Raw genomic sequence first — 27644 nt, forward strand, 5'->3', positions numbered from 1 at the left:
TCCCTCTCCATATGTTCACGGCCTTTCATGTGGATGCTCCAGTGGAGTGGTCAGGTTTTTTACATAGTAGCTCAAGGCTTAAGAGCAAGTGTTCAGAAGGAGCAGAGAGAGAGGGCAATAGTTACAATGTGAGGCCAAAGAAGCTTCCCCCCAGAAAACTAAAGGTGATAAGTAAAGCATGTTGGTATTGGCTGGCAATATTCCAGAAGAGATGAAAGGACAGATATTGCAGAAGAGAGAAGGTATAACTGGGACCAAAAGCCTTGAGAAGGAAAGAGACATGGAGCAAATCATTCATAGTAACAGCAGACAGCAGAGAAGAGAGACATGGTTGTACAGAGGCACCTCCTTTGGGTCTTTACTCAAATGCCCCCTTATCAGTGAGAACTTCTCTGACTGCCTGTTCTTAAGCAGAGTGTATTCCTTATCCCCTTTCTTGCCTTATGTGTTTTCTCCATAACATATGTGCATATCCATAACACACATATGCATCACCTAGAGCATTATATATGCCACAGTGACATGTTTTGCTGATTTCTCAATTGACTCCCCCCATTGGAATGAACGTAAGCTTGAGGAAGACGTTTTGTCCTGTTCTGTAGCATCTAGAAGAGCGCCTGGCACATAGTAGGTACTCAATAAATGTCAACTGCATGAGGAAATGAATGAGCTGTGTGGGGGATGTACTTGAGTGAACTCTAAAGTCAGAGTGGTGTTGAGAGAAAGATGCTTGAAATCCAGATGTTGGAAGGTGACACAGAGTAGTAGCCTGGTAAGAACAGTTAGATCTTAGGGGTTCCTACTACAGCCCACTCTTCCGCACCTTTTTGGCTGTCACCATGATCAAGCTACTGAATCTCTCTGAGCCGCAAGGACTGGGATGGCACAAAGTGAGTGCTCACTAAAGCTTGACTGTCCTTTCCCATGGCAATTTACTTCAGCTATTTTGATTTCCCCTCCGCGACCGGACTAGGCACCTATTCTCGGTCTTCTCTCTTTACAGTTGGAAGGAGCAAAATGGGGCGTTTGGCTTAAAGTGCTCGGCTCCTGCGGTGGGGGCTGACCGCAAGCCGCGCCTTCTGTGCACCTGGTCGGCCCAGCTAGCTGCGGACCCGGCGGGGAGGGGCGGGGCGGGCCAATCGGCGCTGCCCCAGCGGAGCTGCGGCTGCAGGCAGGCAGAGCCTCCTAGCCCGTCGGTGTCTGCGCCCATCGATCCCTTTGTCTATCCCCGACCATGGCGAAGCTGATTTCGCTCACCCTCTTGGGGATGGGACTGGCACTCTTCAGGAACCACCAGTCTTCTTACCAGTAAGTTGGGTTGTGGTGAGGGCTGCAGCCTTCGTCCTCCTCACTCCCTGCCAGCTCCACGAGCCCCCAGAAAGTTGGGTCCAGGCTGTTAACAGAACATTTACAAGCAGGTGCCTAGATGCACACTCTGCGGAGGTTTCATAAATGTTTGTCCAGCCGTCATGTGTCACTTGAAAACAAACTCTTGCTCATGGCCTGAGACATGGGATAAGGAGGCAATTGCCAGGGGTGTGAGTGCCCAGGTTGTCAGCATACACGAATTAATTTTTCATGAAGATTTGTGTGCCCTGGCTACAGATTCACTTCTCAACCCGGAAAGAAACAAACACCAGGCCGGGGGTTCTCTTGATATTTTGTGTATTAGAGAAAGGAGCCCCCGTCGCTTCTGCGCCTTGACTGCCTGGCCCTGGCAAACCTTCCAGGCTTGAAGATTCTCAAATTGAGGCTACTGAGGGCCACAGCAAAACTGCTTGTGGACCCGAGCAGGTGGGAGCTAACGTGTGCTGTGATGGCTTGCTTCAGTGGGGGCAGGCGGGGAAAAGGGAACCCTAGAGCCAGCATCTGATGTCCTGGGGCTTAGCTCTGCCCCGTGAGTATGGGATTTTGGGCAAATCACTTTACATCTCTAACCTTAGCTGCTTCAGTAAATTGGAAATAGTAATACACACTGACTGCCACAGAGTAGCTATTCAATCAATGTTAGTTCCCTGCTTCCCTTTAAAGTATTTAATAAAGGGTTAAGTGCTATACAAGGGGGGTGGAGATATTTTAAGAATGTATCAAAAGTTTCATAACTTTTAATAGGAGTTCAAAGTCTAGAGATCATCCTAGTCTCTAAAGCTTAGTCAACAATGCCTTATTTACTTTAAAGTAAAACCTAATAAAAATTAAATATAAAAAAATTATATGAGCTTATGGACTAATTAGAAGCTTACATTCAGAATGGGTTTTTACTATTTATTGTGAAGGTTTTTCTAATTTTTTTAAGTTACAGGGTGCAGAAAGAAAGTAAGAAGCAGTTGGTATTCTTGGCTTTTAAATCATGTAAAAACTACAGTTTGTGAGTTTTTATTAATCACAGTGCTGGTGGCTGCCAAAGGAGATTATAGGTATAGATAAAAATATATAGATAAAGGATGGGTTGCTGAGCCTCCTGGAGTGGCCCAGACAGAGGAAGGAAGGGAAATTGTACCCACTGTTGGAAACCCCTAAAACCTAGCTACTCAACTGGGTCTGGGGACCAGATGCCTGAGTGTCACCTAGGGGCTCCCTGCACAGGCAGAATCTCAAGCCCTACCCCTCACTATTGAATCAGAACCAGCGTCATTGAACAAACTCCCTGGGGGATTAGAGATCATGATTCTGCCCCAGGGAGAGAAGGCAAGAGATGATATCATGATGATATCATGAGGCTTGCATCAGGAGCAAGCCAAATCCCCAGGGTAGATGCATACCTTTTTCTTCAGACTTCGAGTGTATGTGTGTGAGGCTCACAGGAAGCTATATATGTCTGGGCTGGAGGGAACTTAAGGAAGCACACAAGGGATGCCTCAAGAGATTTCTGAGTTTCCCAGGTGGGAGCAGCACAGAGAAAATAACTGAGAGAGTTCCCCTAGACCACGAGTCTCCCACCCACGAGTCTCCCACATTTGTAGTTGGCTGTATGTGCTGCACATGTCCAGGGAATGCCTTGGATGATGGTAGAAACAGCTCCCCTCCCCTACCCCAACTTGGGCTGTGGAAATTTGCAGCATCTGTATGGCAACTTCCTTGTCCCTACATTGCCAATTGCAATACGTGAGTCCACTGAGTTTCCCTTCTCAGAAGGAAACCACAAAGCTAACGTTGGGCCTCTCAATGCATTTCTGCCATTCCGTGCTTACTGTAGGCAACACACAGTTGTGGGAAGAGAGTAGTGGTGGATTCCTGATGAGCTGGGTTAGATCTCATTTCTGCAACTTTCAAGTTATTTTACCACTTTATTCCAGAAAAGTTCCAGCCTGTTTCTCCACCTGAAAATTAGGGGATAATAATACATATTACAGCATACATATATATATATATATATATATATATACACACACACACACACACACACATATATGCTATACTTATATTTATATAAAACATACAAATAAAACCAAGTACATATATATATATAAATCAGGCATATAGCAGGTGTCCTGTAGATGTTAGCTTTTATAGCTGTCATATGTGATCTCAAAAATCTAGAGTGATACTTGAATATGTATTATAATCATACCTCATTGAAAGTCTGAGATAAGGACAAATAATCCTCCAACCCTCCAGTCTCCCCTATGAATGCAACCAACACCATCTTCTCAGTCCGATGTACTTGCCTAGTATCTCCACAAAACACTTCAGTGGACATCTGCAGAGTACCTTCTCTTTGCAAATGTTGTGTTTCTGCTGGAGGTTATAGGAATGAATAGGATGCAGTATTCACTTACCGATTTTAAAGTCTACTGGGAGCAAAAGAACAAAAACTGACAGCTGTGAAACTGACAACTATGACAACTATGGTAAGAAAGTTGACAGATGTATATGTGAAGGTTCCTGAGGGTAAACTAAGGAGTTATTAATCCCAATGCAGAAGACTGGAGAAGCTACAAAGCATCATGAGTAGGGGTCTTCCCAGTAGGTAACAGGCTAAAGAGCATTCTAGGTGAAGGGAAAAGTGTGAGCAAATAAAAAGAGGTATGAAAGAGATACAGGGAAGAGTCCTTAGTATCATGACACCTAATTTCAAATCCCAACTGTACCCTCTTAAATAAGCAACCACATGCAAATTACTCAGCCTGTCAGTGCCTCCATTTCGTTACTTACAAAACAGGGTAAATATTCATCTTTTTCTCAAAGGTGGCTAAAAAGATTAAATGAGGAAGTATGTGTGAGAGCCCTTATTGGGGCTTGGCACATAGTAGGCCATGAAAAGGAATTTGAATGAATGAGGCGTGTGTAGTAGCAGAAAAGAGACTGATAAGAGTGAATTTGGCCCCAAGAAGAGTTTGAGAATGGATATGGATTTCTTAATTCCTAGGCAAAGATCTCTGCTTTCTTCTGCGAGCAGCCAGCATGTATTTTCACCGAATACTTCTGCTTTGGTTTGGATGTTCGTCCTCTCCAAACCTCATATTTGATCTCTAATGTTGGAGGTGGGGCCCAATGGGAGATGTTTGGGTCATGAAGATGGATCCTTCATGAATAGATTAATGCCTTCCTTAGGAGTGAGTGAATTCTCACTCTATTCTTTTCGGTTGATTGAAAAGAGCATGGTACCTCTCCCCTCTCTTACATCCTCTCTCATCCCGTGATCTCTGTGAGTCCTGGCTCCTCTTCATCTTCTTCCATGAGTGGAAGCAGCCAGAGCCCATCACCAGATGCAGATACCCAATCTTGAACTTTCTAACCATCCAGAATAATAAGCCAAATAAACCTTTTCTCTTTATCAGTTGCTCATCCTCAGATGTTCCTTTAGAGCAACACAAAGCAGACAAGTTCACAGCAAAGGCTGTATGGTTTCTGCACAGAGTTCAGAGTCTAGTGAATCAGGGATATATCTCAGACATTGACCCTTATCTCTTAGGCCCAGAACATTTGGACTTAAGCCTTTGACAAGATATTTCCTAATAAATTGAAAATGAGGGCCGGGTGCGGTGGCTCACACCTGTAATCCCAGCACTTTGGGAGGCCGAGGCGAGTGGATCACAAGGTCAGGAGTTCAAGACCAGCCTGGCCCAAATGGTGAAACCCCGTCTTTACTAAATATATACAAAAATTAGCCAGATATGGTGGCAGGCGCTGTAATCCCAGCTACTCAGGAGGCTGAGGCAGGAGAATTGCTTGAACCTGGGAGGTGGAGGTTGCGGTGAGCCGATATTGTGCCACTGCACTCCAGCCTGGGTGACAGAATAAGACTCTGTCTCAAAAAAAAAAAAAAAAAAGAAAGAAAGAAAGAAAACGAGGTAGAAAAAATATGAGTTGGATGACAGTAACACAGGTGGGTCAATTTTCAGGTGCATCTTCCAGCTGTTAAGCAGTGTTTTCTGTAGATTTTGCCTGGTCAGAGAGCTAAATGTGAGCTTTGTGTTCATACTTGAATTCCAATCCCTGCTCAGCCACTTTATAACTCTGTGGTCTTAGAAAGCCACTTAATCTTGGTCAACTATAACTTAGGGAAAATAACACCTCACGGAGGTGTTTGAGGATTAAACGAGGGCATATACGGTACCTGAACTGTAGTAGCAATGATTGTCCTGTTGAGATATGACATGTTTGGGCCACAAATTGAGATATGACATGTTTGGGCCAAATCAACAGGTGCTGACTTAATGCCTCCTTGCCCACCCCGGGTTCCCTTTAACAGTGATTATTCTACCTTTTCCAGGCTAGAGCTCATCTTCTATGAGAGAGAAGCCTGAATTAGAATAGGAGCTGACCAATTCTGCCTTTCTCCATCTTTTGTGAACCCATATGTTTAGTGACCCTTGTGAGTCAGGCAGCGTGAGTATTCTTCCCAAGTGGTTTTGAGTCTAAGAAAAGTGAATTTGACTATCCTTGGTGTTTTTCACAAGTCTTGGCCCATTCAGTGATTTTACGTCCTTGAATCTCTCCTTCCATGCCAGTCTTTGTGTTGTCCTCGGTTGTGACCATCACCCTTAACATCTTGTACCTGCCCTTTGGTTCCTTGAGGGCATGCTACAAATATTCACTACACTTTCCCTAGACCAGAGTTTTTTCAAATGATGGGTAACAAAGTCAATTTAATAAATAATTACCAACATTTTAAAATAAATACAACAGAATTGAACAGAAAAGTTATTAATGTATGACACAGATTAGGACGAGTATTGTTTTGTGAAGCTTGATTCAGATGTAGATGTGTGTGTGTATGTGTGTGCATGTGCTGGGTGTTTGCGCCATATAAAATGCTTTTCCTAATGTGAGTCTCTGTCTAAAAAGTTTGTAAGCCACTGCTTTATCACTTCCCCTTTTATTTCCTTATTGTGAATATTTGCAATTATAATGTCAGATTTCCATTCTGGAAATACCTTTCCATTTCTTAGGTTATGGGACAGATTCCAACTTTCCTTTGAAGCCTGCTTTCTAAGTTCACAACCATCAATTAGGAAACCACAGTCTCCTCACAGTCCAAGCCTTCATCATCTATTCATTCATCTCTGTATTTCTAGTACCTAGACTGGTGGCTCTTTACTCTGGTTGTGCATTGGGACAAACTGTGGCACTTTTACAAAGCAGATTACTAAGAGGCACTCCTTGCCTCTTAGGTCACATTTTCTTAGACAGTGAAAATGATAGCCAGTGGCCTGATGGTAGAAATGTACTCATTTTTTTCTGAATGAATAAATGAAAGATCAATCGCCCCCAAATTCCTATCATTTTGTACCACGTCGGTAAGAATTTTATCTAGCGTGTCTGTTCCCCCTGTAGCCCATCCTCCTCCTGTGAGTTCAAGTCATCAGGAGGACAAGTAAATTTCTTAGCCTATCTGAAGCCAGATAAGATTTCTAGGGATATTTGGATAATTGTCACTACTTGCTATGACAATACTGTATCGCTAGTTCTCTAAAAAAAAAAAAAAAAAAAAGTTTATTGTTTAAATCTCTTGGTTGTACTAACGTTGTCTGTTTCTTTCAAATGCAGCATCAGTAACTTCGCTCTGCTCAGGCAGCCGGCTGGTACTTCCCTCTCACATCTGTTCATTTTTCCTTTGTCCTTTACTCAGACGTTTTCCATGGTGTTTATGCACTCATATCTAATAAGTCGCTCCTGTGTATGTGTGTGAGTGCACCTCTGTGTGTGAAATGCCTTTTTACATGCAGGCCTTATGTATGATTTTCTGAAGTTACAAATCCTTTCAACGTACCTGTATTTTTCAAGCGCTACATCACAAAGCAGATGCCCAGTCCAGGCTTGGAGTCAGATTGGGCAGATGAGTAGGAGGCAGCCCATCCGTCAGCAACTCTAAAACATCAATGGAATAAACTGGAACCATGTTGCCATTTACCTGGACTTTCCACCTAAGAGTCCTTACACACTGATGAAATTGCTCCTATTCCTGCCAAAGTACACAGAGCCCTGGTGAGGATATTATGTACCTCTTATGTGTACCTATCCACCTCTGCTAAATAAAAACTAAATATTATACCCAGAGTTCCCCACTTGTCTTGCCCTGGCCTTGCCTGGAAAAATTGCAGGAAAAACTCTGGAGTTGAAACTCAGGCAAAGTACAGTGAAGGAGAACTTTGTGGGCTGCCTACCTTTGCAACTTATTATAATTTCTGAATAGTTTTGTGTGTGTTTTATTTCTTTCTCCCCCACAGAACACGACTTAATGCTCTCCGAGAGGTACAACCCATAGAACTTCCTAACTGTAATTTAGTTAAAGGAATCGGTATGTATGTGAGAGGAAGAAGGGTCTCATTTGAACTTCTGGTATTTTTTTGCTCTTTATGTGATTAATGTGCCTGTTTAATTCTGTCCAAAAATAAAATTTTGAATCAGGAGAGTCAGTGGTAGTTAATGATAAATACCATGTTGTTTGACTTTTGACTTCACCAACATATTGCCAAGGTGTTGGCAGTTTTGGTTGTTTGTTTTTGTTTGATCAATAGACCAAAAAAAGAAAAAAGAAAAATAGAATAATGTTTGATTCCATGGTAATCTAACCTGAGGGGATGGCAGAAGAGGGGAGGGAGAGCCAGATAAAGCAGTGAATAAAGGTAACTTTTTTTTAGAAAGGCTCTGACAGCACTTTGCAATTACCGCAAGGCTTCTCCTTACACATCTCTCTTTTGATATTGGAGAGGAAAATTTTTTCCAAAAGCTCTCAGCAGATTTCCCCTTAGATCTTATTTGTCAGAGCTGGAGGACAGGCTGGTGCCCTAGCTGCAAAGGATGCTGGGAAAGTAATTATCGAGCCTCCAATGTGGGAGGCAGGCCCTGTCAGCAGAGATAAAAGGGTAGGAGAATAGCAGCTGGGAGGCAACCAACAAGGAGAGTCCCCGGGCTCAACTCTCCAGCTGGTTCCAACCAACCAGCTTTGTTATTTGAGGACAATTGGTTTGAGATCATGCTTTTGTGTGCTTTGGGTGTTTCTTTTTTTTTTTTTTTTTTTTTTGTTCTTTTAGAATTATTCATGTAAGTTGATTAAGGCTCAGGAGGCTAGACCAGATGACTTAGTACCACTAAATTTCACTAGATATCTTATGGTTCAATTGTTTTCTAGAAAAATATGATATTGATATCAAATATCACTGGGTTTTTGAAAAGCAAACTTTCCACTAAGTGTATAAATACCTATCAAATAGTTCATTTTTCTCTAGATAAATTGAAATGTTAAAAATTTACATGTACTTAAAGTATAACTAACTTGAAGACAGTAATATTTAACTGATGTTTATAATTAGTAGTAAAAATTCATATTCTTGATCACCTAAAATGTATCCCCATTTTAACTCAACTATTTGGAATTTGCTTATATCTTCATTATGGCTTTCCAAGGGTTTGATTTGGAACTATTAAGTATCAACATCTATTTGTAATTTACCTTGTATGTTTAGAAAACAACAAATTCTTTTCAAATAATCATGGCTTTTGTACATTTTGTGAATTTCCATGCGCTTTAAGAGGATTCAGTCTTTGAGGAAAAAGCTCTAGTCCATCAATTTAAAACAAATATACTAAGTGTAAATTTTAATTAAACTTGTTAATGATATTAATATATTTTTAATTTCCATATAATCGCATTCATCAATTTGAATAAATGAAAGACTGAATTATTCTGAACCTATTAAAGAAGAGTAATGTATAGCCCCAGTTTCAAGTGAGGTGTGATGAAGAAATGGATCCACTTCCTGCAATAATATGAAACAACCTGTACTTTCTGTTCTCTTTTCTGGCAGAAACTGGCTCTGAAGACTTGGAGATACTGCCTAATGGACTGGCTTTCATTAGCTCTGTGAGTGTTTTCTTTCACTTTTCTGTGTTCTAGAACGTTTTCTAGGACTGGCAGTTTAAGTCTTTCACTTAGGCTTTCTGTATACCCATGCCCACTTTCAAATAAAATGAACAGTCATGGTTTAAAAGACAAATTGTGTATGCATTTACACTTGTGCTATAATTATGATCGTGCGTGTTCTATGCATATTTGTGTTCTTCGGTCTACATTGAATCATATTACCTTAGCTTCTGTTGCAGCAATTTTTTTGTGAGTTCAGTGTATTCAAGAATTGTTTTCCCCTCAATTGTCTATTCCCTAAGCACTTAAAATTGCCATATTCAAATATTTGCTAAATTAAATATACATTTAATGTATACTACTTCACATGTCATTTCAACTTTCACATTTTTAAACAAATTTCAGAATAAGCCCTTTAATTTAAAATTGTTGATAGGTCCCAATTCCAAATTCCCAAGCTTTGAAGAGAGAATCCACCATATTTGCTGAAACTCTCCTGCATATAGATCGCTATGGTAGCTGATATAGTGCAAAACAAAAGAAGTCCACCATCTGGCCTAGGGATCATAACATAACAGAGTTGATAGGAAACAATAGACAATCATCCAGCCATTTAAAAACCTTTGCTACCCCTTGTAATTTACTTAGTCCAGTTTTCTCTTACAAAGATGGTAGACTACTCATCCTGCAAAGCAATGTCTTGCAAACTTTCTTGAGCAACATAAGGTGTATTTCAAGCAAAATCTTATATGGGAACACAATATATAAAATAACAGCTTTGCTGTTTTGATTGAAGGCTAAGAAAGGAGTAGTTCCTCTGGACCACTAAACCTCTGTCTTTGAGATGCTTCCAAGGACCTACCAGGGAACAGTTTAAAAGCCATAAGCAATATTCTCTCTGTATTCCTTGCTTATATCATTGAAGACTATTATTAGTTGCCTCTTTGGTCTGCTCTTCCATTTTTGATCTTTCTCGTGGGCTGGAAGCTGTAGTGTGGGGCACATATGACTTTGCTGCAGAGGATGAAAGGGTTTGTGTGGGGTGGCCTAGTGGAGCATGTGGCTTCCAGAAGACTTCTCCTGGGGACCCATCACACAAGCTAACTAAGAGGCTTCCTATGTGGCCATCTGGCTAGCCTTGTGGTTTGGAGCAGTCAACACGAACCCATGGGCCATGCAGCGCCTCTATTAGCATTTGAAGTAGTGGTATTGTGCTTGATTTTTCTTCTCCGTGGTTTATAAGGGATTAAAATATCCTGGAATAAAGAGCTTCAACCCCAACAGTCCTGGAAAAATACTTCTGATGGACCTGAATGAAGAAGATCCAACAGTGTTGGAATTGGGGATCACTGGAAGTAAATTTGATTTATCTTCATTTAACCCTCATGGGATTAGCACATTCACAGATGAAGGTAACAATATTTACTATTTATTAAAATCAAAAGCAAACTTAAAACAAAAACAGAAAAACATGCCAACAAATGAATTATTTTTTCTCATTCAAACAAAGCATAATCATGAATAATGTTCTTACTCTGGGTTTTAAACTTACCCTCTATGTTAATTGAACTTTATAGTAAAACCACCTAAATACTTGAGAATGCTAAAATATTTAAGATTTGTAAAGCACCTTATTTTGTAAAATATTAACATTCACATTACCCCTATAATTACCATAATGATAATATCCAGCCGTGATCATTATAGCTTTTCCATTTTAAACAATTTTCAAGACTCAGGCATTTACAGGAACAGATTTTTCTAACCCAAGGCATCTGTAACCTATAGGTCCAGTGACAGAAAGTCACCATGGTCAGCTTTCTGCCGGTCTCATCACTTTCAGTGCCTCCCGTCTGCTGGTTCCTCTGTTCTGTGTTCAAAATGCTCTTCTGCATGTTGGTCCCTTTCAACATAACTTGGTGTCATCCTTTATGTCTTTACCCCATTTCTCCCTTTCTATTTGCTGTCACTTCCTTGTCTCTGTATTAATTTTCAGCCCCAGTTGCACAATGGTAGCACCTCAAGAGTTTAAAAAGACTCGATGCCCAGCCCCCAGCTCGACAGATTCCAATTCCGTTAGTCTGAGGGAGGCCTGGATCACAGTACTTGTTAAAAGTTGTTCAGTTGATATAAATGTCAGGCTAGGGTTAAGAACCACGTTTATACCCATTACCTCCATTTCATCATCAGACGATCCCTCATTCAGTTCCTCTTCTGGACTTTCCCCACTGTGGTTGGCTAAAATTGCTACCTTGAGAATCATCAGTGATGTTCCTATTAACAAATCTCCTCTCTTCCCTTCCTCCCTCTCCTTCCTTCCCTCTTCCCTTCCTTCCTTCCTTCACCTTCTTTTGTTTTTTGTTTTGTTTTGTTTTTGAGATGGAGTCTTGCTCTCTCCCAGGCTGGAGTGCAGTGGTGCAATTTGGCTCACTGAAACCTCTACCTCCCGGGTTCAAGCAATTCTCCTGCTTCAGCCTCCCGAGTAGGGGGGACCACAGGCGCATGCCGCCATGCCTGGCTAATTTTTTGTATTTTAGTAGAGATGGGGGTTTCACCATGTTGCCCAGGCTGGTCTCGAACTCCTGAGCTCAGGCAATCCTCCCACCTCGGCCTCCCAAAGTGCTGGGATTACAGGTGTGAGCCACCGCGCCCAGCCTTCTTCACCTCCTTTTATGCTGTTCACCATTTTCTCATTCAAAAAACTTGCTCTTCCCTGATACTGCAGTGCACCTAGCTGTTCCAGTTCTCATCCTACTACAGGTTTTCTCCCGAATTCATTGTTTTGTCACTCATTGCTACTTCCCTAAGCACTACCCCAGAGGTTTGATCTTTTACTTCCTCTATATTTTCTCTATTTTAGAACTTTCAAGCCAGTGTCACACTGCCTGCTTTCTAGGAGGATATCCCCAAATAGGGGTATTATTATTATTATTCTTTTCATTAGCCCTTCATTTTTAATGCCGCAGGTGTTTACTAGACCCTTCTATTTGGATTCCTTTCCTATAGACACTTTAAACTCAAAATGTTGAAAATGATTTCCCATCCTTTTATCTTTCCTTCTCTTCCCCATGTGAGATACGCACACACACACATATATATACATATATACACATATATATATCCCTTTCAATGGATGCTCCACTCATCCATCCATTCATCACCATTATGTTTTATTTTAAAAATATTTTTAAGTGCAAAGAAATATAGTGTTTGATGTGTGGATAATTTTTAAAATAAAAATGAGGTAATATTACACAACCCCTTCTATAAATTGCTTCTGCATTAAACACTACATCATGGACTCCTTTATATACAGCACATTTGCAGCTGCTTTGCCAAGGCGGTTCGGGATTCAGTTGTGTGGGAGCACCGTAATATAGCTCATCTGCTAACAAATATTTAGGTTGTTCCCACCTTTATGCTCATTGCAAACAATGCCAAAGTAAACATTCTCACACATGTGTTTTCTGTGACTCTATCCTTAGGATACATTTCTAGAAGTAGAATCCACTGCACAAAATGTGAATTCAGGTTTTAATCCTCACTTGAATTTGATTTCCAACACCCTCCTTCCTCAGCTGTATTCAGGGCCTTTGGATTCTTCCTGTCAAATGCCTCTCATGACCTTTCCTGCCTTTTATTGCCAGTGGCATCCTCTTGGTCCAGTTCTTTCTCTCCACATTGCTGGATTACTGCTGTAGCCTCAGCTCATGTTACTCCTTGGTTCAAATCCCCCAGTGAGCAAAGCTTGGATCTTCACCTTAAGCCCTAACAAGACCGATTCTGGCTCCCTGTGGCTTCAGCCCTCTCACTCTCCCACTCTCTCTTGCCTTCACTCTGCTCCCAGCGCAACCTCACAATTAAGTGAATATGTCCAGGAAGTTCTGCCCCGGGGCCTTTGCACACTTTCTCCCCTCAGCCTGGAATGCTCTTTCCCTAGGTATCCACATTATTCGTTCTCTTATTTCACTTATGTTTTTGCTCTAACATCCCCTCATCAGAGAGAACATGCCTGAATCCCATGAAGATAATACATCATTACTCTCTATTCTTTTATCCTGTTGTATTTTTCCTTTGTAGCATTTAACACCAACTAAAATAAATTAAACACTTGTTTGCTGAATGGGGTAATGAAAATCATCTTAGCAGCTTTCTCTGTTCAAATCTTCTCAATTCAACCTGCCAAATTTTGCATCTTAACATGGTGAAACCCCATCTCTACTAAAAACACAAAAATTAGCCAGGCTTGGTGGTGGGTGCCTGTAATCCCAGCTACTTGGGACGCTGAGGCAGGAGAATCGCTTGAACCTGGGAGGCGGAGGTTGCAGTGAGCCAAGATGGCACCATTGCACTCCAGCCCGGGCAACAAGAGTGAAACTACGTCTCAAAAACAAAACAAAACAAAACAAAAACGCCAATTTGATCATGTCAGAGGTTTCAAAAGACCTACTCTTTCTTAAGGCAAAGACCATAATCTAACTTTTACTTGCCAACTCTGATCACACATTCTTGACCACTTAGACTGGTCGCCTTTGTGTTCTTAAAGTCCCACTGACCCAAGGAAGCTGCTTCTGTTTGTTTCCTACTATTTCTCAGATGTTCTTCTATGGAATTTATCACCTCACACTGTAAAAATTACACCTGATCACACCTTCTCATATTGGGAGTTCCCATGGTTTTTATCCCTTTCATCGCAACTGTGCATCTCGTGGAGACCATTTGAACTGGAAAACTTAAAGGGTTCCTTGGAGTTTTAGTGTCAGTGATACTCATTCTTGAGAATTTTTTTTTCTCCTGTGGAGTTTTGAGTTTTCAGAGACTGTCACTGGTTCTTCCTTGAGCCACTTTGGTTTGGAACAGGAGCAATCACAAATGCTTCTCTCTACAAAGAGATGAAAATATTCCATCTGCCTGACATCCTAACTACTAGCTGGAGGTGGGTTGAAATTGGTTTTTGGAGAGAGCGCTGACAGTGAGAGCTCAGTTAATGTTTCGTTTTTGTTTTTAATCTCCTCTCAGATAATGCCATGTACCTCCTGGTGGTGAACCATCCAGATGCCAAGTCCACAGTGGAGTTATTTAAATTTCAAGAAGAAGAAAAATCGCTTTTGCATCTGAAAACCATCAGACATAAACTTCTGCCTAAGTACTGAGATATATCACATTTCTATTTTCCTTTAGCTATAGTGGATAGTTAATCCACTTTTAGTTTTTCCTTTTGGCCAGAGTAGGTATGGCTGTTCAACTCTCATTTCTAATGATCACAAACTCCTCTGCATGCTCTTCTGAAGAACCTTTTGAGGACTCAAGCCCCTCAGAGATGGCCCATTCTTTTCCTCTCGTTTCCCGAGCTGGTTGGACGCTGGCTCCTGGCCTCAGCATCTCCATTCAAGCTATTATCAGGAAAAAAATCCTTCTGTTCTTCAGAACCAGACTTAGTATTTCAAACCCAAACAGCCTTCATAGATAAATTTGACATCATGAGATTATTTATTTATATTAAAAAGTAGACTCTTAGATGTTTCCATGAATTAGAAACACAGGCCCAAGGGGAGACCCTGAATCAAGTGCATCTAAGACCTCCTTATACTGCCTCCGCTGCTGTTTGATTACACAAAATTTATGCAATAGCAGATCTGTGGTAACACTCAATTCCACCCTAGGCACCTTGTTCACGTAACATATGGTGAAATAAAACACTCAAGGATCTCCAATCTCAGTCAACTTCCTCACAAGCCCTATGAAGATTTGGCTTGTAAGGCCAGTGACGGATTTAAGAGAACAATCTGACACTATCTTCTGAAACATTTACCTCCAACTGATTATGATTTTATAGAATCCCGACCTATTTTTATATAATTTATGTACAGCATTTGACTACCTCCATATTTGTAAATCTAGATTTGTACTCTTTGCAGGTACCTAGCTAAGGGCCTGGTATGTAGTGTGCACTCTGTGTTACCAGGACCCCTTCTTCTTCTTTCTTATCTGGTGGTTTGAGGATGAGGAAAATGAGATTGGAGAGAAATTGAGTTACTGGATGAGGGCCAATCAACTCACTAGTGGCCAAGTAGGAACCCCAGCTCAGGTCATCTTCTGCCCCAAGATGAGTAAAAGTTCAGAGAACAGCTTCTGGTGGAAGAATTTATTCATGCATTCATTTAACAAATATATTTTGGAGAGAGAATAAGGTCACTGAGTGGAGAATGTGAAGAACACCAAGATTTAAAGTAGGGAAAAGTACGTAGAATGGAGAAGCTGGGCAAATGATAATAACACTAATAAATGTGTTTCTCTGTAAGTCAGGTGCTACACTAACTAATTCAAACAGATTATTTTATCGATGTTTTACAAATACCTTCTGAATTAGGTGTTATTATTATATCCATTTTGGATTTTTAAAAAGTTGAGGCCTGGAGTAATTGTTGTTTCCCCAGATGACATCATCAGTAAATGGTGCAGCTGTGATTCTAATCCTGGTAACATGAGTTCAGAGCTGGTTCTTTAAACCGCTACAAAATAGTGAAAAAAATTATGTGTTTTAACATTTAATCTTGGAAATCTCAGATTTGTCTAAGTTACCGGGTTGAAGCATTTTTTTCTTGAGCCAGTTGCAAAAATATTGGTCTTAGGCAGCATAGAAGGAGACTGAAAATAACCACGGTGCCATAATTAACTAGAGTTCTGCTCCCTCAATCCAAGGATTAGCTGTGTGCATTTTCTTCTTTGTATTTTATGGTTTTTTAATAACATTAATATTCCAATTACTAAATCTATTATAATTTAAACCTGTTATTATTCATATATCACAACTGTTATTATTGGTCATTTACTGTATGCCAGGCATGGTGCGAAGGCCTTTACATTCATTATTTCATTTTATTCTTACTCTAGCCTTTCAAGGTATACAGAGAAAACAGAGGTTCAGAATAGTGGCTTAAAATTTAGTGACAATGCTGTGGCCCCACATTATGAGGATAGCAAGCAGTGTCAGGATTCAAATGAAGTCTATCAGATTTCAAAGCTATTACTCTATTACCCTTTAAAAATTTGTTATTTATTTACTTATTTTACTACACCTGGGGGTAGTAAATTTTCAGCAATAAAAAGCTATTGCTGTAAACCATTCCACTCTGCTCCTTTCTGTGAAAAACAGACAAATGATAGTCCAGCATACTAATTTCAGAAATTTACTTTTAAAAAAGAGAGAGTAAAATGAGATTGCAGATTTAAGACTGGAGCCCGTCCAGACTAATCCTAAATTCCGAGACCTTTTTTTTTCATGTCGTAATAGTGGCTAGCATTGATTGAGGGTTTATTGAATGTCATGCTCCCTGCAAAGCACACAACAGGCATTGTCTCATTGTAATTCCCACTGCAACTCCACAAATTAAGATCCTGACCCTTAGACTTCTATTAATGAGCTGTATGATTTTGAGAATACCATTTAACCTCTCTTTACAGATGAGAAAACTGAGGCTCTGCATGCCTGTCTAACTTGCCTGAGAGCTCAGAGATGCGTCAGAGCTGATGCGCTGGCCATGACGCCGTCTGCAATAGAGCAGAGATAATTTTCTCCCAGATCATGCCCTGGGGAACTTCCATCACCTCAATCAGCAAAGAATGACTCACTTATGTGTTCACTATTGTACCTATTAAAGCAGAAAAATAGACTCATATATCTTACATTTTCAGTAACAGAGAATCCTAATCAGAAAGGAAAAAAAAAAAAGCCGTAACATTCTATTTCTGAGCATTCTTGTTCACGGACATTTCATTCAGTTTAGAATCACGAAATCTTAAGGCTGGAAGATCGACCAGTCTATCATCCTGCTTTCACAGATAAGGAAACTGAGATCCTGACATGTGAAAAGATTGATTTTTCTTAGATCACACAGCTAATAGTAGCAGAGCTTTAACTAAAATGCAAGTATCCGGGCTGCTGGTTCAGCATTTTTTCCATTTCTTATGGGAATTAGTTCTATGTGAGCACAGATGTGTGAACACATTTTTGCCCTGACAATGATTTCTGGCCTAATTTAATTTCTACTGAATTTAGTGTATTTACACACAGACACACACAGATACACACACACACACACACACACACGACGTAACACTATTTTGAGGTACTTATAATAGGATTTTTATGTTACAGTGCTGTAATCACCTCCTCAGATTTCTTAGACCAATGATTGTCTTTAAGGATTGTATTGGCAGGACTAATTTCATATTAATTGTGTTCCATTATAGCTAGCACGAAGGCTCCATCCCATATCTTGATTTTAGGAATAGAGAGTGAGGAATGCCAGTTAATAATCCTATAATGTTCAATACCTTCACCTTATATATTATGTGTGTATGTTTTAATTGCAGTTTGAATGATATTGTTGCTGTGGGACCTGAGCACTTTTATGCCACAAATGATCACTATTTTCTTGACTCCTACTTACGATCCTGGGAGGTGTATTTGGGTTTAGCATGGTCGTATGTTGTTTACTATAGTCCAAGTGAAGTTCGAGTAGTGGCAGAAGGATTTGATTTTGCTAATGGAATCAACATTTCACCTGATGGCAAGTATGTGAACTCTCTGAAATGTAGTGGATTTACTCAGATTCTCAGGAGATATCTTGGAATATATTCTTTTTTTAAGTAATATGATACATTTTAACTTGTTACCCTAGTGAGATAAAATTAGGAAAAATATAAAATGTCTTAATTTTTCAGGGGGTGAAATTTATCAAATCAAAAATTTCATTGTGAAAGCATACTGGTTTTATTTCCTTTTTGGAAAGAAAGTACACTTTAAGAGGGGGAACTGTGATAAAGATTTGGTATGTCTGAATAGCTTTGTTTTGAGTAAAGATGTGAGTGTATAATGAGTTGAATAGTATGCAGGTATACATACGTCAGTAGTGCAGGTTTATGACAAGATAAGGAATTTGTACCAAAATGTAAATCAAGGCAATACTTCCTTCATCAAGAAAGTATTACTGTGAAAAACAAGTCAGTTTAACTAAGCAGTGTGCTTAGTGATGTATTTGATTTATAATGTTATCTCATGGTGAACTACAACAAACAATTTGCAAACCAACAATGGTCTGGAGACTGCATTTTGGGTAGCATTGGTATATACATGAAATATCTATATCCATCCATATATATGCCCTTTCTCATCTTGTGTCATCATCAAGGATTTCAAAGTCAGTAACATATGCTTAGAAAAAGCAACAGGGAGCAGGTGTGGTGGCTCGGGCCTGTAATCCTAGCACTTCGGGAGGCCAAGGTGAGTGGATCACCTGAGGTCATAGACTAGCCTGGCCATCATGGCGAAACCCCATCTCCACTAAAAATACAAAAATTAGCCAGGCGTGGTGGCGCACTCCTGTAATCCCAGCTACCAGGGAGGCCAGGCAGGAGAATCACTTGAACCTGGGAGGTGGATGTTGCAGTGAGCTGAGATTGCACCACTGCACTCCAGCGTGGGTGACAGAGCAAGACTCTGTTTAAAAAAAAAAAGAAAGAAAGAAAGAAAAGAAAAAGAAAGAAAGAAAGCGAGAGCAACAGGGACAGGGACAGCTTTTAATTATTCATATCATAGACCAGTTTTCGAAACATAGAAGATAATTGAGCAGTAATTTCTTTTTTTTGTTGGGGGGATGCACAGTGCTTAGACTAACCCCAGATCTTTGTGGGGTATGACTAAAGCCACAGGGTCAGGACCACACTCAGGGCAGAAGAGGAGGAAGACTTCTCTCAATCCAGGCCAAGCAGCTTTTCTTCTCTCATATTTTCTCTGGATTAAAACAAGGGGCTGTTGTCCAAGGGCTTTCCTGCAACTTTCCCCAGAGAGAACTCACTACCCGCTGAAATGTAGAACATGGGGCTTGACACTAAATTGACAAACCAAAAGAGAAACACTGTAATGCATTTTACTCCCAGATACTAAAAGTTGGTGTTAGGGCTAAGTTCCTTCCATACTGATAAGGACAACTATGTCCCCTCCTTCAGAAACAACTTTTCAGAGATTAAACCCCTCTGTGCACTGTAAACTCACTGAGTTCTTTCAGAATTTAGTGTGTTTGAGGTGGGTTCCATTTTCCATTCCTTAAGCAAAGTTCTTCCCTATGAATATTTATTACAACTTCATCTTAATCTCTCAAGTTGCGTTACTTCTAGTACTTTGATGTAGCTCTTTCTTCTTTGAAGGTATGTCTATATAGCTGAATTGCTGGCTCATAAGATTCATGTGTATGAAAAGCATGCTAATTGGACTTTAACTCCATTGAAGGTAAGATGTATTAACACTGTAAGTTTGCAGAGTGATAATTAGATTCTAATTGATTTGTGAAATTAAATGTGAAGAAAAAAGGACTGCTTAATTGGAGTGGGTGAGAACCAATTTTTCACTCCTTTATTAAGAGTCATTAGCATGGTTATGTGTTTGTTATTCATTTTTACTCAACTGCAGAGTGGCAAACAGCAAACCCCACCTCTCACCCGTGAACCTTGCATTCTTTCTGCTCTAGCAAATTTTAAGCTTGGCATTGTGTTCCCAGATCCTCCTTCCATCCCTCCCTTCCTGCCTTTCTTCCTTTCTCCCGTTCTCCCTCTCCTCCACCTTCCTTCCCTCTGCTCCCTTTTCTTTCTCTTTTTTCCTCTACGTTGATGGAACAGCCAAGAAATAGCCTCAAATTGTACTTTATGCAGGGCTGCTCTCCACAATGTTTATGAAGTCCATGCGCTCACGATGGCTGCCAGGCGACCTGGCTGCCCCTCACCTCTCTGCCTTTACCTCCAACCATTGTGTCCCTGCCCCACGTCTCCTGCCACTGTCTCAGAACGGGGCACCATTCCCTCTGCTAGGAGGAGAAACCTTCCTCCAGATCTCCATGACCCCCTCCTTCATCTCCTTTCATTTTTACTAAAACGTCACCTCGGTCTTCGAAACCTGGAACTGCTCCCTCCCCCTACATATTTTCCCTCGCCTTTCCTGCTTTATTTTTCCATTCTATTTTATTCATACCCTTTATCACCTGATTCCCCAACTAGGGTGTAAGCTCCAAAAGGACAGGCTGTTTTTCTACTTGCTTCTGGTACAATTCGCATTGCCTAGTTGGCACTTAACAAATACTTGTTAAATTACTGTGGTGGGGCTGGGCATGCTTCAGGGGTTCACCTCCTGCCCCCATCAATTCTGGTCATCTGAAGGTTGGAGTCAAAAGGGATGAAAACACAAAGGAGAGGAGAAAGAGACCAAGAGCAAACTAGAGCCCTAAGAAAGCAGCCCTGTACCTCTGAAAAACAACAAGACGTTGCTTTCCTGCCATAAATGCCCACTGCAGGAAGCACTGTCAGCTCCAATTGTATGACTGTTCCTGTCAGCACATCTGAGAGACTGTCATGAGGGGCCTCACTCAGAGAAAATTACCTTAAAGCAACATCAAATGTAACATCGTGTTTGACATTAAAAATCACTGGCAGGGCTAGTTTGGTATTAGCTCAAGTAAAATGGAATTTCACACGCTCATACTGGCTAAGGGAATAAAAAACAAGCTGCGGTTTTAACAATAGGTATTTCTGTAAAACAAAAGTTAAAGAATTTTATGAGAATAGAACCCAATGTAACATACATTCACCACAGAATGTCAAGGCTCTGCTCTCACCAGGGCGAGATTGAGGGCAAGGCCAATTTCAGCAACAGACCATGCCTGTCTCCCATCATGAAAACCCCAAAAAGGTTATCCATCAATTGTCACATTATTCTTTCTTTTGAAAGCCCGTATTAATTAATATCGGTTAATTAATGCCCAAGAGTGCCAAGTAATTTGATAAACTAGCTGAGGCTAATCTTAAATTTGTGATGAGGTGTGGATGGGTTTATGTCCAATCGGATATTATTCAGCCTTAAAAAGGAATGAAGTTCTTGGCCGGCTGTGGTGGCTCACACCTGTAATCCCAGCACTTTGGGAGGCTGAGGTGGGTGGATCACGAACGAGGTCAAGAGTTCAAGACCAGCCTGGCCAACATGGTGAAACCCCCGTCTCTACTAAAGATACAAAAAATTAGCCAGACGTGGTGGCACATGCCTATAATCCCAGCTACCTGGGAGACTGAGGCAGGAGAATCACTTGAACCCGGGAGGCAGACGTTGCAGTGAGCTGAGAGCACACCACTGTACTCCAGCCTGGGCAACAAGAGCAAAACTCCATCTCAAAACAAAAAAAAAAAAAAAAAAGGAATGAAGTTCTGATACCTGCTACAACATGGATAAGCCTTGAAAACATGATGCTAAATGACATAAGCCAGCCACAAAAGGATAAATGTTGTACGATTTACTAATAGGAAGTACCTAGAACAGGCAAATTCATGGAGACAGAAAATAGAATAGAATGGTGATTACCAGGAACTTGGGAGAGAGAATAGGGAGCTATTGTTTAATGGATACAGGATTTCTATTTGGGGCTGATTGAAAGTTCTGGAGAGGGATGGTGATGATGGTTGCACAACATTGTGAATATACTTAATGCCACTGAGTTTTACACCTAAAAATGGTTAAAATGTCAAATTTTATATATATTTTACCACGATGGAAATAATTCTCTCCTCTCTCCAAAAAAAGATTCCAGGACTTAGTCAATGAATTAGTCACACTTCAATGAACCTCAATTCGCAAAAACCTGGAATATTTGTTAACAGAGAATACTCTGTTTTTCCCAAAGAGAATAATTTATTATGTTTTCTTAACCAAGGAATGCAAATTTTTCCAGTTGCCTTTGTGGGAGTGTGAGATGTGATATGCAGGGGTCTTGCCGTGAGTTAGCATGGAGAGGAATTATTTATTTGCGAGGCAAAGAGTTCATTGTTGGACTCAGAACAGGCTCCCTGCTGGACTGTCAGCACTTCCATGGCATGAGCTGTGTCTACTGGGTACCTGGTGCTCTCCAGGTGCTGCGTTCCTTGCAGAGCTCATGTAGGAGCTCAGTAATTGTGTGTTGAATGAATGGGACCCCAGGTTTCTGTGTCCTTCTCCCACTCCCACTCTCATCTCAGTAGGTTTCATCTGCCATGGAATTCACCAATTGGCTGTACTGCTTCCAAAGATAAGAGCAAAGCCCTGAAACAAATATTTTCCTCATTTAAAGACATTATGGTATCAGAGTGGTGTGCTGACACTGGGATGGACAGGGGTTTAGGGATGGAGAAAGCATGGAGCCACCTGTCTTGCCTGTCTCTGGGGTAAGAAAGACTGATGGCTCTGCATGGTGGCAAGATTGAGGCTCTACCATGATGCTTGAGCCCTCTAATCCCTCCTTGGGCACGTGAGGAACAGCTCTCATTTTGAGTAGGAGGCACAGGGAAACATTGGTTTTCTGCAGCTGTCTGCTCATGCTCTGGCTTTTGCAATGAGTCATGACCAGTTATTTACAGGTTCTCTGGGCACTGAGGTATGCTGGCCTCTGAGGTACATGGTAGATATTATTTCTGCAACTGAGAATTAGAGGTAAACAAATAGATAGGATTTCTCCCCAGTAGAAGGCAGCCAAGATGATGAATGGTGGAATTAAGAATCATTGGTATTATTTATGATCCTTGTACAAAGCCTCGACAGCAATCTGTGCAGTCATCAAATGCTCGCAACTTATATTTAGAGAATAAACAGCAGAAGAACAGGGAGTTGAATATCAGGAAACTAAAGAACAAACTTTTCCTCAACTACAAAGCAAAAATGAGACCCTGGGTGATCATTTCTTCTCTGGCTGCACAGCCTATGATTAGCCATTAAAGAGTCCACATTTCATTGATGTTCTTCTGAGAAAGAATCTACATTTCCTGGTTGTTTTCTGAATGCTTATAAAAATATCATTAGCACATGCCATTTTAGAAGGAGCTGTTTTATGCTTCACCGAACACTTCTTTTTTTTCAGTTTTAGGTTCATGCACAGATGTTGGTACAAATGATTTTGTCTAACTTTTAACAGTCTTTCTTGGCTTTCTGTATCTTCACCCTACCCAATTCTGCCCTGGAAACTGACAAAATATTAGCATAGATGAAAGGTCAGAGGAATTTTGTGAGTCTTATTGAAATGGGGCAGAATTGTATCCTTGGAAGCAGCAGCGTGGTGACCAAGGACAAGAGGCAACTTTTCTCTGATATATTTTGCTCCATCACAATTGTGTTTTACTTTATTTCTTGTTCTTTTCTTGTTTTTAATCTTTTAAGTCCCTCGACTTTAATACCCTCGTGGATAACATATCTGTGGATCCTGAGACAGGAGACCTTTGGGTCGGATGCCATCCCAATGGCATGAAAATCTTCTTCTATGACTCAGAGAATCCTCCTGCATCAGAGGTAAGTTTTAAAAATGAACCAGGTAAGTGACTTTATTCCCAGCTACTGTTTTTTCAGTTGAAAACATAATTCTCAATTCTTTTTTCTTTTTTGAGACAGAGTCTCGCTTTGTCGCCCAGGCTGGAGTGCAGTGGCACGATCTTGGCCTACTGCAAGCTCCGCCTCCTGGGTTCACGCCATTCTCCTGCCTCAGCCTCCCAAGTAGCTGGGACCACAGGCGTCTGCCACCACGCCCTGCTAATTTTTTGTATTTTTTTTAGTAGAGACAGGGTTTCATCCTGTTGGCCAGGATGGTCTCGATCTCCTGACCTTGTGATCCACCTGCCTCGGCCTCCCAAAGTGCTGGGATTACAGGCGTGAGCCACGGTGCCCAGCCAATTCTCAATTCTATGTGCAAATAAAAGAGGGGACATGGATAGATGATCCAAATGATCAGAAATGAAGGCTTTTGGGGGTGCTTTAGTCACAGTCTAGGCAAGAAACACATGGCACACTTAAATTGGATAATTTGAGGGGAGTTTAATCAAAGGACTATATACAAAATGTGTGGACACAGTGTAGGGTAATCAACAGAGTTATAATGCAGTACCCCAGGGCTAGCAAGGGAGGGAGGAAATGAATACCAGAAGCCAGAACAGGTAGACGGTGGTGGGTGGAGAGGGTTGCCTGAGAGGAACTTGGCCTCTGGTTAAGGGATCCTCAAAGAACATAATGATGCCATACTGCTATGGTTTAATCATTCATTTGTTACCTGCCTTCCTATTCAACTCCCTCTTCCTGTGTGGCGATATACGCACAGGTCCATGCAATGGACCAGTCCTGGAGCACATTGGCCAGCATCTCTAGATATTCCTGCAGGTGGCAAGATAAATAGCTGGAATTATTCTAGCTGAGAAGATCTCATCTTCCACCTTAGTTACAGTACCCAAAGGTCCCATTTTTTGTCCACGGTCTTTATTCAGTGAACTATTTGGGGTACAAATAAGAATTTGCAACCTACTTCAATATAGGTATTTACACATTTACTGAGTTTTCAGTATCTACTAAGGATACTTATTATTTACATCATATATATGATATCATTTTGACATATTTGTCTACTGCTGTGTATTGTTAAAGCTCAGTTTTAAGAGTCCATTTCACCTGCCCAACCGGAAAAAAAAAGTGTTAAAGCCCATATCTCGTGCGTTAAAAAAAAAAAATCCAAATGTGTATTTCCATTTACATTATGGCTCTCTTACCTTTTATCTCTAGGTTTGCAGGACAATTGTGATCATGTTTAATGGCAACCCTTTGTGCCTTTTGCTAGTTTTTAGCTATTAGGGTTGCTGAATAGTATGTTTAATATAATTGAAGAAATGTATGCTGTGGAGTGTTCAGTGCTCAGAACTGAGCAGAATGTTAGATTCTAATTTGTTCTTGCTTGTTAGCTCATTTAGTAATCTTGGGTCATTTGCTATAGCATGGACTTGGTTTGTTGTTCTGGAAAAAATACTTCATTTCTAATGATTGATCTGCAAAGGAATAGCAAAAAGTAATAACAATTCATTATCCAATGCACTGCCCCTAGAAGAGTGATTTAGTTTTATTAACAAGAAGCTTAGCTAAGCCAAGGTGTACCATCAACTATTTCCCTGTAACTACTACATGTTAATGCTATGGCAATTTCCTAAGACATCTGTCATTGGTGCCAGCTGTTTTTAAGAGGACATTTTGAATGTTCCAACAGACCCTTTTATATCCACGCAGTGGCCTTCACAGTCTGTCACATATGTGATGTAGATATCCTTTCTTCAAGTCATTATATATTATCATAAAGGCTTAATAATAGAAAGTTAGAGTTGAAGGGGAATTTAGAGATAATCTAGTCCCACCCATTTCATTCTACAGATGAGAAACAAATGTGAGTGGAAGATCCAAGACATGACCCAGGTCTCCCACCTCAGTGTAGTGCTTTTCATACTAAGTTGAATCACATGCTATTGCTATTTTTTACAGCCAGAATGATCAAATATTGGCTATTTCATATGGTTGGCTTAACATGATACTACACTGTTATTAATGATACAATCACATTTCTCCTCAATTAAGTGAAGGAAACTGAACTTACAAAATCGTATACATTGAGAGACAGAAGGTTAAGTTCAGAACGCATGAGTATGGTACAGAGATATGGTTTTTTGAGGGCCACATTTTTTCTTCTTTGTCTGCATTTTAAAAACCAGGAATTAAGTGTAAACATCCAGTTCCCTGGCTTACCTGAAAATACATGAAAACGGACCTTAATTACTGCATGGCAACAGTTTGGCTATTGCTGAGTGTATTAGTCAAGGTTCCCTAGAGGGACAGAACTAATAGGATAGATACATATATGTAAAGGGGGTTTATTAAGTATTAACTTACCTGATCACAAGGTCCCACAGTAGGCTGTCTGCAAGCCTGAGGAGCAAGGACAGCCAGTCTGAGTCTCAAAACTGAAGAATTTGGAGTCTGATGTTTGAGGGCAGGAAGCATCAGCATGGGAGAAAGATGTAGGCTGGGAGGCTAGGCCAGTCTCTCCTCTTCATGTTTTTCTGCCTGCTTTATATTCGCTGGCAACTGATTAGATTGTGCCCACCCAGATTAAGGGTGAGTCTGCCTTTCGCAGCCCACTGACTCAAATGTTAATCTCCTTTGGCAACACCCTCACAGACACACCCAGGATCAATACTTTGCATCCTTCAATCCAATCAAGTTGACTCTCAGTATTAACCATCATACTGAGTAACAGCTTCCTCCCTCCACATTTACTGAAATCCCCACTGCTCCCTAATGTCCCACATCCAGGATGCGCTGCTCATTTGCATTTCCTGCCTCGTCCCTGTAGGTCTAGATACTCTCCACCTCTGCTAAAGATCACTTGAGATCAGTACCCAACTGTTCCAATGAAGAAACAGGTGTGTTAAGTGTAATTTTGGAACAAAATAGGATTTATCTCATTGCATAAGATTATATGGCTTCTTATGGAGGATGACCCTATTATGCATAAGGTTGTTTTAAGTGACTTAACAAAAATATTAACCCAATGTTATTTCTTCCACAGGTGCTTCGAATCCAGAACATTCTAACAGAAGAACCTAAAGTGACACAGGTTTATGCAGAAAATGGCACAGTGTTGCAAGGCAGTACAGTTGCCTCTGTGTACAAAGGGAAACTGCTGATTGGCACAGTGTTTCACAAAGCTCTTTACTGTGAGCTCTAACAGACTGATTTGCACCCATGCCATAGAAACTGAGGCCATTATTTCAACCGCTTGCCATATTCCAAGGACCCAGTGTTCTTAGCTGAACAATGAATGCTTACCCTAAATGTGGACATCATGAAGCATCAAAGCACTGTTTAACTGGGAGCGATATGATGTGTAGGGCTTTTTTTTGAGAATACACTATCAAATCAGTCTTGGAATACTTGAAAACCTCATTTACCATAAAAATCCTTCTCACTAAAATGGATACATCAGTTATGTCAATTGTCAGATACTAAATAACAGTGTGTGACCCCAAAAGTACTTACCCTAAAACATGTGTTGCCTGAAAGCACATGTATGTATCGCTGCCTTGCCATGTCTTGTTCAGAAGACACAGGGGAGCAGGGTTAGCTCACGTGTCTTTAGAACTCCAGTATTCACCCAGGGACTCCAGTTCACATGCCAGAAAACATATGCATTATGATGTTCCCCTCTACTCCACGCACATAGTAAGTCTGACTATGGCAGTCAGACTTACTCCCATTTTCCCTTCGATATATGACTTTCTCAGTGAATATTAACCTGAATTATTCCAACTCCCCTTGTACTCTTGCTTTTTCAATTCTCCTGTTGCAGTGACACATAGGAAAATCTTAAAATTCTTGGGAGTGTTGTCACACCTGAAAATTATGAGTCTCTATGATCTTGGCACAAATTGTACATTAGAGTGTCTTTGACTTGGTGAAAGGAAGTTT

The 27644-nt window shown here is 40.7% G+C and overlaps 1 protein-coding gene across 1 annotated transcript; it reads left to right on the forward strand.

Moving 5' to 3' along the window:
• Window positions 1-1187: 1187 nt before the first annotated feature.
• On the forward strand, window positions 1188-27342 carry PON1 (paraoxonase 1). Its single transcript, XM_002818242.4, has 9 exons — window positions 1188-1308; window positions 7674-7744; window positions 9255-9310; window positions 10554-10722; window positions 14330-14456; window positions 17687-17887; window positions 19520-19601; window positions 23535-23663; window positions 26746-27342. The coding sequence occupies exons 1-9, from the start codon at window positions 1235-1237 to the stop codon at window positions 26902-26904; spliced, it is 1068 nt and encodes a 355-aa protein (XP_002818288.1). The 5' UTR covers window positions 1188-1234; the 3' UTR covers window positions 26905-27342.
• The last annotated feature ends 302 nt before the right edge of the window (window positions 27343-27644 follow it).

Source organism: Pongo abelii, chromosome 6 (genome assembly GCF_028885655.2).
Source record: "Pongo abelii isolate AG06213 chromosome 6, NHGRI_mPonAbe1-v2.0_pri, whole genome shotgun sequence".
NCBI classification, from domain to species: Eukaryota; Metazoa; Chordata; class Mammalia; order Primates; family Hominidae; genus Pongo; species Pongo abelii.

Bases quoted from the DNA above. Each gene is read 5' to 3' on its own strand.
- PON1 (XM_002818242.4), top strand. From the start codon at position 1,235: ATGGCGAAGCTGATTTCGCTCACCCTCTTGGGGATGGGACTGGCACTC. The intron at 19,602-23,534 runs GTAAGATGTATT...TAATCTTTTAAG, and splicing joins GGACTTTAACTCCATTGAAG to TCCCTCGACTTTAATACCCT. The intron at 23,664-26,745 runs GTAAGTTTTAAA...TTTCTTCCACAG, and splicing joins AGAATCCTCCTGCATCAGAG to GTGCTTCGAATCCAGAACAT.